At 38.4% G+C, this 12,155-nt stretch overlaps 1 protein-coding gene across 1 annotated transcript; it reads right to left on the bottom strand.

The window, feature by feature from the left end:
- Window positions 1–3,194: 3,194 nt before the first annotated feature.
- On the bottom strand, window positions 3,195–10,712 carry yif1a (Yip1 interacting factor homolog A (S. cerevisiae)). Its single transcript, XM_023284868.3, has 9 exons — window positions 10,582–10,712; window positions 10,114–10,165; window positions 8,780–9,024; window positions 7,267–7,371; window positions 5,678–5,756; window positions 5,534–5,591; window positions 5,279–5,434; window positions 4,934–5,027; window positions 3,195–3,931 (listed from the first exon to the last, which is right to left on the bottom strand). Exons 2-9 carry the CDS (start codon window positions 10,142–10,144, stop codon window positions 3,773–3,775), a joined length of 927 nt encoding a protein of 308 aa, XP_023140636.1. The 5' UTR covers window positions 10,145–10,165; window positions 10,582–10,712; the 3' UTR covers window positions 3,195–3,772.
- Between the last annotated feature and the right edge of the window lie 1,443 nt (window positions 10,713–12,155).

The raw sequence follows: 12,155 nt of genomic DNA, 5'->3' as shown, positions 1-12,155 counted from the left end.
TTCCAGCTGAGATATTAATAATTCAATTTTCATGGCGAGAAATCGAAATTCGCCGCGCCACCACAGACACGCCCCTTGACGACGAGTCGCCATTTTCTCTGGGAATCATCATCAATGTGTTCACGCTTATATCACCACATTTGAGGTGAATCTGATCAACGTGCTAAGAATAGTACATCAAAGTGTAAAAAATGTCAATTTCCTGCTACCACAAGGTGGCGCTATGACTGTGAATGTATATATCCGCATGGATGTCATCAGGGCTGGACCCTGATCACACGTAAAATTTCAGGCAGATTGGAACATGTACAGGCCAGTTATACACCACTTCCTCTCTATCCACCAGGTGGCGCTATGAATATGACTGCATATCAGCATATGGATGTGATGAGGGCTGGATTCTGATCACACGTAAAATATCAATCAGATTGGAGCATGTTGAGACTACTTATTGAGCTTTTCCTGTCCATCCACCAGGTGGCGCTGGGACCGAGAGTGTATATTGGCCTATGGATGTGATCAGGGGCAGACTCTGATCACACATATAAAATTTCAGGCAGATCGGACCATGTACAGGCTAGTTATAGGGCATTTCCTTCCATTCACCAGGTGGCGCTATGACTGTGGCTGTATTTCAGCATGTGAATGTCATCAGGGCAGGACTCTGATCATACATGTAAAGTTTGAGGCAGATTGGAGCATGTACAGGCTAGATAGACAGCACTTCCTGTTCATGGCGAGACATCAAAAATGGCCGCATTCCGCTGGTCACTATGGCCACGCCCTCAGACTTTTGCGGAGTGTTTTGATAACTTTTGATCAATCATGACGGGAGTACATCCTGGCCAAATTTCAGCTCTGTCGGGGTTACGCTGTTTGAGTTTATAGATTTTGAAAAATGTCCAAAAATGACACAAAATTGTCCAAAATATGAGTCATAATTCAAAATGGCCGACTTCCTGTTGGGTTTTGGGCAAGAGTGTCAATTACATTTTTGTGCGTCTTGACGAGTTACATATGGCTACCAAGTTTCAGATCTGTAGGTGACACATACGGCCTGTAGTAACTATTTGAAATTTTCCAGGTGGCGCTATGGAGTGATTTTGCAACAATTATGTGAAATTCATCTATAATATCAAATATTGCGGCAGTCCTGATGTGTGTGGAAATTTTAGCAAGCATATGAGCCTTCCTTACCTGTCAAAAAGTACTTTGTTTGTCACGGCAACATTGTGTTGCCACGGCAACAGAATTTTATGAATCGTCAAAATCTTCACACTGTGGCATTGTCAAGGCATGAACACTGAGCTGACCAATTTTCAGGATGATATGACAAAGTTTCTGGCAATGGTAGGTGTAAATGTAATGACAATTTCTTCCTGTTGCCAATAGGTGGCGCTATGAGTATTTCTAAATTTACGAGTGTGGATGTGTTCAGACCCTGACTGGCGTCCATCACATCAAGTTTGGTCCAGATTGGACCATTTCCAGCTGAGATATAAATAATTCAATTTTCATGGCGAGAAATCGAATTTTGCCACGCTGCCACAGACACGCCCTTTCATGATGTGTCACCATTTTCTCTGGGAATCATCATCAATGTGTTCAGGCTTATGTCACCAAATTTGAAGTGAATATGATCAACCTGCTAAGAATAGCACATCAAAGTGTAAAAAAATGTCTATTTCCTGCTACCACAAGGTGGCGCTATGACTGTGAATATATATAACCACATGGATGTCATCAGGGCTGGACCCTGATCACACATGTAAAATTTCAGGCAGATTGGAACATGTACAGCAGAGTTAGACAATACTTCCTGTTTCATGGCGAAGGATCAGTATTATCGCGAGTCGCCATGGCCACGCCCTTTGACTTTTGCAGAGCATTTTGATAACTTTTCATCAGGGATGACTGTTGCATATATTTGCCAAATTTGACGTCTCCCGGACTTACCCCCGATGAGTTATTAGTCAGAAAAAATATCACAGTTAATTCAAGATGGCCGACTTCCTGTTGGGTTTAGGGCATAGCCATGATTGACTTTTTCGTGTATCCTGATGGGCTGAATATGCATGCAAAATTTTGTAGCTGTAGATGAAACACCCTGCCAGTTGGCCTAATGACCAAATTTTGAATTTTGCAGGGGGCGCTATAGAGCCATTTTTCCACACACATGCGCAACTCCCATAAAATATCAAATTTTTCGCCAGTCCTGATGAGCATGCCAAGTCTCACACGTTTTGGGGTATGATAAGGCCGCCAAAAATGCAATTCAAAAGACGGTAAAAGAATGAATAATAATAAATAATTCCTTGCATTCCAATAGGGTCTTCGCACCATTCGGTGCTCGGACCCTAATAATAATTCCTAGGGTTTCAATAGGTTCCTCGCACCACTTCGTGGTGCTCGGACCCTAATAAAAAAAAACAATAGCACTGTTGAATGCTGTTGGATATTAAATAAATTAATATCCTGCTAAATAAATAAATATGGCTGAGCAATAAACCCTGAAAAAAATGTGTCACTAGGTGAAAAAAAATTCAATAAATAAAAGTAGTATTTATACAGTTTTCAAAATAAAAATCTATTATTCAATTAATACATATATTGATATATGCATTACCCCATTTATTTATTTCAGGATTTAATTCTGGCCATATGTATTTGTTTTATGGAAATATTTGTGTATGTATTTAACACTGATTAAAACGGCCTTCCATATAGCATAACCACAGTGTAAAAATTACTGTAGGAAAGGGCTGCTGTGAGCAAAAAGTCTGGCATTTAAAACGTAGTCAACTTCGTAAGATATATCAGAAAAATCACCTCAAGTATTAAATTATACATTATGCTATTGAATTATTGACGCATTAAGTGTCTAAACAGCATTTCAATGTCATTCCAGCAGGTGGAGGTGGAACCAATGTGACTGCAATATGTGTCTTGTGACTGTAAATGTCAAGCAACTACAGTTAGTTAGACAAGCACAATATTTCCTCTGAAATGTAGTGAAGTCAAAGTATAAACTGGCATTAAACAAAGGTACTCAAGGGCAAGTAAGTCACAGTTACCCTAAATTATAGTCCTTTAGGCAATGAGGGCTAATTTCAGCCCAACACTATGTCTTTATAACTTTATAACTTTGTACAAAACAAAAACAAAAGGAAGAAAAAAAATCCCTACAGTTCAAATTGAATACACAAAGCTAAATATATTTATTTTTTTCTACAAAAATCAAAACATTGTCATGCTTTGTCAAATTTAGATAAATAAAATCCAGGATTCACAAAAGAAAGGGAGATGATGCAGCGACATTACCATATCAAAAAAAGGGTACTTGATTGTTGTGTGTAATATGAATTTCTGTCTGTGTGGTTTGTACTGTGAGGTGCAAATACTGGTTAGTATGTCCAAAGACATTATATGAAAGGAATCCTGAACCCAATCAGTTCTGATTAAACAATTCTCTCGTTCAAAGCCCTTATGTTCAAAGTTAGGTGGTCAAAAATAAGCATTTGTCAGTGTTACTGTACAATTGCAGTGGACAACGAGACGTTTTGTGTGTCACACTTTCTGGTTAAACCAATGAGATCATTTCATTATGAATGTGTCCAACAGACAAGCTCAACACACACTGCAGCTCAACAATGTCTACGAATGTTTTGAGTTTACTGACAAAAGAGCGTAGAAAGGTAGGTGTACAAACACTCAACAACCACATTGTGTGGGTCCAGTACACTTGGACTTGAGGTTATGAAATACCTCACAGTCACCTGACCAAGTGAGAGGTTAACCAGTATATAATGATTGGCTGAAAGACTGCTGTTGCCACAGTGATATAAAGGCGGAGCTGAGGCTTGGCACTTGATCCCATTCCCATAGAGTCTGATGAGAGAGAGGGAAGGATCTTCATTTTCAGAGAACGAACCTGTGGAGGAAAAAACATCTGTTAACCTGCATTCAGACCACACTAGTGATATGAAAGTTAGAAAGCAGGAAAATGTGAAGCTACAGCATCAGATTGTTGGTTTAGCTTAGCATAAAGACTGAAAACAGTTCAAACAGCTAGCAGGGTTTTGTCTAAAGGTAACAGAATATATCTACCAACACCTCTGAAGCGCATTTATTAATAAGTGATATCAGCTTTACTGTAATCTAATCTAGTCAAGTCAGTTTGTTCTTGTACTACAGTTAAGCACAACAAAATATAGACTTCAGTGCTGCACAACATCAGACAAACAAGGAACACAATGTAATAAAATTATGTGTAACATGTCAGTTGTTTGGCTTTCGGGTTCTCACTTTCAGTAAAATATTACAGCATATATGAACTAACTGGAAATGTTATGGAACTTTAGCAATTAAATAATACAAAAAGTACTCTTGCCACTGTTGTGCTGTTTCAGTAGAGGTATCGGACTTTGTGTTTCAGTTAAAAATGAGTTCACAGTGATTAAAAATGTGGCAGCAGCGAAAAACACCAAGAGACTGTTTGGGGTACAGAGGGTTAAACTTTGTGTGTATTTTGTCTCCTTCCATGTGTTTGTTTCTTCATCATTCTGCTTTTAAACACCCTGGGGATTAACAACTAAAAGCGGCAAAGAAAACAGCATCTAAATATAAATATGTGGCCTACTTATGGAATCTAATTAAATATAAATAAATGGGCAATCAGCACCTTTTTTCTGGGCTGAGGATACGCCACAGTGAAGAAAGAAAACTGTTGTGGCTTAGAAATTCAGAGCGTAGAGTTCAGAAATACAATATGTTTGTATGGTGATAATAAATAGTTATACAGCGTGATTGTATGAATATAAATGTCCAGTGAATAGTGCTGTGATAATAGAGTGAAGGCTGTTTTTTTTCAGCAGACTTCACTTCACATTTGCAAATGCAGTGACAGATGTCACTGCAAACAGAAATAACTTACGATGAAGAACATGAGGGCACAAGAGGACCACGCAAGAGCCACAAAATAACCATCACTGCCGAAGAGTAAGCCACACAACACGGTGAAGATCATCCTAGAGAGAGACATAAACAGACACATTCACTCTGTTAACATGGACCCATCTTCATTAAATCTGCCTTAATAACTAGAGCGGTTTCAACCCCTGGGTTTAATGATAATAAAACTATCCACACCTTTTAATTTATCAAATGGTTTGTTTAATAACAACACACTATGAGGAGAAGCTCTAATGACCACACGTTTCTTATTGGAGTCATAAATCATTAATTGATTTGGTAATATCTGCATCCAAAGTCTGTTTACCCAACATATTTGTATCCACTGTAGGCAATGAGATCGAAGGTTGAGAGATCGCTGTGTACTGTCAGCAGGTACAAACTCAACAGCATCACCAAGACCTCGATGATGATCCACACGAGGGCAGTGCTGGCACACAGTCCAAGAACCTCTGGACTGAACCTGCACATAAAGTCAATATAATCTCCTTATATAGCTTATCTGACACAAACATATTTACTTTGAGTCACAAAACAAATTAGGTGAAGGCGAGTGACTCACCTTTTCTGAATGCCAAGGGCCATTCCAGCAAGTAAAATGTAGGTAATGAAAGCCATTGCTATGAGACGAAAAGTACACTCAATACATTAAACAGACTCCCCAAAACATTCTGCTACTGATGATTTGTGTGTAAAGAAAACCTACTTGGTATGTAAAGATCTGGAGCATTCACATCCTGTCTTGGAGTCAGCGGTGTGTCTCGATGGTAACGAACTTCCCAATCCTAACAAGAACACACAAACACAGCATGAATCACACTGCTGAGTCCAATAGTGTTATATTCAAATCATGCTAGGTGCTATTTTTTTTTCTTTTTGCCTATGATGGAGCAAGCTAGCTTTCATGAAACAATAATACAGCTTAGAATAAAGATTACTCAATCACTATGTGAGAGGTCGGGTACAGTTGACAAGATTAAAGTTCAGTATTACATCTGGGGCTAACAGCAGTGACTTGTAAGTAAAAGTGGAGTAAAAATGAAATAAAATACCACATTTCAATAACAGTACAGGTGTCTTCTGCAATATGTCTTTTCTTCATTAAAACATTCTGTGCTATCAAGGATTTAATTCAGCTGTGCATTAATGCTCTGGTGCATTACAGCAGTATGATACCTGTACAGTGAAATTTTAATCTACTTTTAACATACCGTACTTAGCAGGGAAGTTACTTGCAGTGAGGCTCTGGATTGACCCATAATCAAACTGGAGACTCATTGCTGCTGGCATTGGTGCCCAGCTATCACGTCTCCTCATTTATAAAACTTTTAAGATTTGTATGAGTCTTTACTTGATAGGAGCAGTGACGGAAAATATGCGGGACGGAGAAAGGGAGCGACACACTGTAAAGTTTCAGTGAGTCAGGACTGCAATCATTTAACATCTGAATATCCATGTAACAATGTAGTTCCATTTATGTGCTTTTTTAATATAAGCAGCACAGAATAAAGGCCATTCCTGCCTTCTCTTTTGTCCTCATCATGTCTGGATGTCCAAATCCATTAAAGGAGCAAGATCAGTTTTAACTTAGCGTTAATATACTTTTTGTAGGGCACCGTCTTTGGGATGGAATCAAAGTGAGCTGCAGTGGCTGTGTTCTTGGTAATGGAAGAATGAGTGGCCGACTGCAATGGTGTCACTGATGTGTTTTTTAATAGTTTATGAGAACAGAGGAGCTACACGGCTCAAAGGAGCTACATCAGATTTGGGCTAGACTGTGTGGGTACTTTAAAAGAATCAATTCACAGTTGGTTCTGCTTGAGTGTCTCAATAAAGAAACTATCAATCATCATTTCATTCCTTTAACAGCAGTGAGGTTTTTTTTTTAAGTAACTGTAATTCTTGTAATCAATATGTAGCTGCAAACAGTGTTTTGGGCCAAACAGTAAATACTACATGACCCTGGTCTGGTAAGGAGAGCTGGCATTTTGTCTGGTTCACACATTATCGGGGTAGATAATATCTGGAGTACTTACTAAATAAGTTAAAGTGTGTGGGAATTACCTGAGCCCATTGTGCTTTTATATCCACACTGGCAGTCACGGCATTATGATGTTCATAAATAAAGATGGAGAAGTGATAAAGTGGCTGCTTATCTTGTGTGTATGGTTTCAGTGTAATATCTGTTTGAACATATGATACCAGAGAAAATGACCATGCACTTTTAATAATTTTTTTGCGTTGTTCTACACGCTGATGTGGGACAGAGTCGGTGTGATGAATGGCTCAGATTACCTGATGTGTATAAGGGAACATGAGGATCATAAGTTTCTTCAGTACGTATCTGGTGTCGACTGCAAAGAAGTATTTCAGCTTGTTCACAGACATGAATCTGCTGATCTGAAAGGCAGAGGAAGTGCAAACATTAACCTCAGGGATGAGAACTGACAGTGTGCCAAAGTTAATAGATACAGTTGAGTCATAGCCATTTTTAAGGAATGATATTCCTGCCCCCAGGATCATGCATCACTTTGGCATGATGTGTGTCACAGCTGCCAATCCAGTAGAACAACATCACTTTTATTAATGTGCCGTCCACAGGTGAGGCATTTATATTGACTGCCTTCTTTCATTTCTATGTGAGGAAAATCAGGAGCCGTTATTTCATGTTTAAAGCGGGGGAGAAAATGGTCTGCTTGATTGAAAGCCCCTGAAAATGACACCCATAACACATTAAAGGTTCCATGGTGAAAAGGCTCTGGATATGACTAATACAGGCACTATTGAAGGATTAGAGTGTGGATGAAAAAGCAGGAAATATTCAATTGCTCCTGCAGCTTGACTATGTCAATGAAATAACACAGCTGTGTGCTTGTGTGGCTCTCTACGTTGAAAAATACATTAGGAACTTGTGACAGTCGAAAGTCACTCGTGAGGACAAATAAACAAACACAATGGCAATAAACAACCCCTAACACTGAAGAACGCACGTATTCTTCATCTGCTGAAAAGAAAACTGTTGTATTTGAGATGATTCTTCAACCTATAGTGATATCTTATCACAGATACTGTAAAAATACTCTATAAATATTGTATATAAGTCAGGTTTGTCTGTATTCCTGGCCGTGAGGCTTCAGAGACATTTTAAAACAAATCAATTGGATTGATTGATTTAAACCTGTATATTTTCTGTATAATTCCTAACTTATGACTGAGTCACAGAAGACACATTTTTGTTGCCGGTATGGCAGTGCCTAACCCTATCACAATTATTACATAATCGCCCGATGGCAATTATTTTAGCTGACGCAATCATTTTTCATCATCTATTTCAAAACAGTTGGATAAAACTAATAAAAATGTCACACGTCAATCACTACTTCCTCCTTGTTGCTAGTATTTCCTCCTCGTCTTTAAATTATGGTTTAAAGGCACCAGCTGTTTATCTTGGCCTGTTGAACGTCTAACATTCAGCAGACTGTACCTCAATGTGCTATTGACATTAATATCATGGACTTTACAGCAAACGTGGACGTACTGTAGCTTTCAGGAGGCAATTTTTCAGACTTGCAGTGAAAAGGTGGCCGTTCAAAGCACTAATACTATTAACCTAAAACTAACAGAGGCATAAAAGAACAGAAAATAACTATGTAATTGTTAACTGCAAATATTTGTATGACAATTAATTGTTATCTAATATTTCAAGATCGTGCCAGGCCTAGGCGTGCCTGTCGCCCATCTCGGCTATGACCTTATTCACAGATCAAACATACAGCAGTTTATCTGAAGGAGCGCTGCTTTTCCTCACCTCTTTGTTTACCATATCCTTCCCTTGATTAGCTAAGGATGAGCCGTACATCATTGCAGCATTAGCCATAGGGTCAGTAAACAGGTTGTTCACCCCAGCACCTCCTTGCATGTCATTTGAGGTTCCTCCCATATTGTAACCAGGAGTGTAATACCCCTGGTTGTTCATTGCTGGTGCTGCTGAGCTGGTGTCTTCAAACAGGACAGAGTCTCCTGCGGGGGGAGCTGCACGGCCCCTCTGCTTACCTGCAGAAAAACGGGCACATATCTGAGTAAATGGAAGACATGTGAAGTCATATATTAAAATGACTTTTATCACGTACAGACAAACAGCGAAATCTCAGCTGATTGGTTAATATGTAAATTCTATCGAGACATTCTCAGAGCCCAGAAACAACGTTCTATGATGAGCAAGGTTACACAAAGGACTCTCTAATTACTACTGTTTTGTTTAGCTTTTATAGGAGTTTTATTTAATTTCACTGCAGTTACTCCAAACTTGCTCCCACGTTATTATATGAGTGACAGTCAAGGTCTTCCACAGTTTACATTTAGTTGCTCTGCAGTGAATCTTATCTTCACAAAGGTTATAATGTTCATCTTTTGCTCAGAATTTGAGAAAAATGTTGATTCAACTTCATGGGACATTGCAGCCTGTGGTTCTTTCAGTGGCTTGCATCATAACAACAAGTCTTGTCCATCCAGTGTACGTGAATGTAACCCTCAGGTCGCAGGTAGGATATGTCCATTTACCAACAAATTGATTAGTTGTCAATTACAAAATGAATTGCAACTATTTTGATAATCAATTAAATTAGTCTCAATGTTTTTTTAATTTAAAAAACATAACTAAATCAGACTCCCACACATTGGATATTTTGCAATAATATATTCACTCGCTTGGTTTCAGTCTACATCCTCTGATTCCAGCTTCATATAATTTTAGATTTTATGGTTTCTTTACTTGTTTGTGACAATAAATTGAATATCCTTGGGTTGTGGACAAGACCCTGGGGAAGACTGATTGACATTTTTCACAAATGTCTGACATGTTACTGATCAAACAACCATAAACCGAGAAAATAAGCCTCAGATTGATGTACAGTGAAAACAATCGTCACTTTCAGCTCTGACGAGTCCATCAGACTGCATCACTTTTAGTTACTTGCACGTAATAAACTGGCATATGTTGTTGAGTACCACCAGTCTGATGACAAGAACAGTTGAGTGTATGTCTAGCTTTAGCAATAAAAAGGGGGAAGTAGGAGCTATAGGTGGATATTTTGCAATTTTTTTCAAGGAGGGCAGCTCATGGTGATTCAGACTTCCACTTACTTGCTCGGTACCCATGATGTGGCAAGTCCATTGTAACACTGGCTGACGTTAGCTAGAAATAAAAACAATGACACGTTAGCTACATTTCATTTAATGAGCTGTAACTCTGTGAGCATCTTGGTCGGCTAGTTAAATAAAAGCAGTGTGATATTATGACACATTTAAAACTAATGGCGTTAAATCCCTTTATATTAGCAAGAGGCTAGCTTATAGCACTTCCCTAATACTTGCTAGCTACCAGCTAACCTCCATATAAACTTAGTGAACGCTAACCGCTGTTGCTGCCAGTTAATGCTAGCTAGCTAGCCAGCGCAGCTAGCTTAACAACATCATATTTTTAGCGGATACTGTCCGGAATAGAACATTCAACACAAGTAGCTTCATCAGCAGCACTACAAATGCCCACACAGCTTTAAAGTAAAGTAATTTGAAGTTTGTGAAGACACTTCTGAAGATAAGAGCACTTACCTTTACAGCTAACGTTGGTAGCTAGCTACGTGGATGTCGGACTGCTCCGGCTGATCCCACCCATCCACGGCGGTTGGTTCGCTCCAGTGTGCCTGCGTGGCAGAAACCGATGTGAGCACAAAACAAAGTACACTGCCGTACAAGTACACACTGCTGAGGGTAGTACTAGTACTTCCAAGTGCTGCGTTTCTTCTATCCATGGTGCGGAGGTAGCAGGATAGATCTTCAGGGAGCTAAAGCTTAGCAGCAACAACATTAACACAACACCAGATAGCAGACAGCAAACTCACTGCTGTCCTTCAATACAGTGCATGGATTGATTTCAAAATATGCAGGTAAAGTGTTAGAAAAAGAACTGCTAGGAATTACTATCTATTTGCATTTAGTCTGAATGCTTTCCACTTTACAGAAAAAGACCTTTACATCAAAACGTGATAGAAGTATGACTTAATGCCACACCTAGCAGATAATCTACAAATGATGCCATTCTCATTACAAGGTAATACATCAGGTTAAATCAGATTTATATAACCTGTTTAGCTTCTGTGGTAGTTTTATTTCATTTCACGACAGTTTCTCCAAATTTGTTCCCACTTTCATGGTTGACATGATCATACAAGTGATAGTCAAGGTCCTCCAAGGTTTACATTCAAGTGAATCATATTCATGAAGGTTGTAATGGTCAGCTTTTGCTTGTAATTTATTGAAGGGAACTTTTCAGTCAGAACATGTGATAGAATTATAACTTCATGCACTGCCACACCTAGCAGATAATCTACAAATGATGCCAAGTTAATGCACCTGGTTAATTCAGATTTATGTAACTTAATAATCACAAGTATGCTTAAGAGAGCTTCAGAATCTGTACAACTCCCTCTATTCATTTTGACTTTTTAAAAAAATGTAACAGTTAACATGGGAGGTAGTCAAGTAAAGAGTCCTTTTATTTTGACACTTTGCACTTCTAATTAACTCCTAAATTACTTTTTTCTTTTTTTACAATAAACACTTGAAATGATGCATGCACTTACAATTAACGAGGTAATAGAATATGTAAACAAAAGTTAGTTGTTTAATTTTCACCTTTTAGCTTTCCTTTCCTCTATTTTTTGTAACACAATGTACCAAAAACTCTGCCAGAGAAGAATGTCTTGGGTTCATAACAATAAGAATAGATATTAAATATGTTTTCGTTTATATGAAATCTTGTACTTTTATTGTTTTTTGTCTATCTGTCTACTATCAAACAGAAGCCTATATAATGCAATAAATATTCCATTTGTTCCCACCTATAGCAACTGACTATATCATGAGTAGGACACCTTCACTTGTGCTATTAGAACATTTATTTGCCAGTAATTCTTAGTACAGATTCACAATTCAGGACTTCTGCTCAGGCTATTATACCGATTTACTAAATGTAATTCAGATATGTGCTTTCCCTCCAATTATCTGAGCACATTTTACTGCTACTACATTTATACAACATATATAGAATGCCAGGCTTGCAACACATAAGAGGAATAATTTCAAGTATTTACAGTAAACATCTGGAGCTGAATTAACAGAAATTA

Source organism: Amphiprion ocellaris, chromosome 13 (assembly GCF_022539595.1).
Source record: "Amphiprion ocellaris isolate individual 3 ecotype Okinawa chromosome 13, ASM2253959v1, whole genome shotgun sequence".
NCBI classification, from domain to species: Eukaryota; Metazoa; Chordata; class Actinopteri; family Pomacentridae; genus Amphiprion; species Amphiprion ocellaris.
This window is presented reverse-complemented; position numbering and strand designations above follow the sequence as displayed.

What these genes read in the sequence shown, in the direction of transcription:
- yif1a (XM_023284868.3), bottom strand. Translation starts at nt 10,144, where the DNA reads ATGGACTTGCCACATCATGGGTACCGAGCAA. An exon ending in TCCAGATCTTTACATACCAA is followed by an intron (nt 5,592 to 5,677) that starts GTAGGTTTTCTT and finishes TTCGTCTCATAG; the next exon opens with CAATGGCTTTCATTACCTAC. An exon ending in AGTGGATACAAATATGTTGG is followed by an intron (nt 5,028 to 5,278) that starts GTAAACAGACTT and finishes GTCTCTCTCTAG; the next exon opens with GATGATCTTCACCGTGTTGT.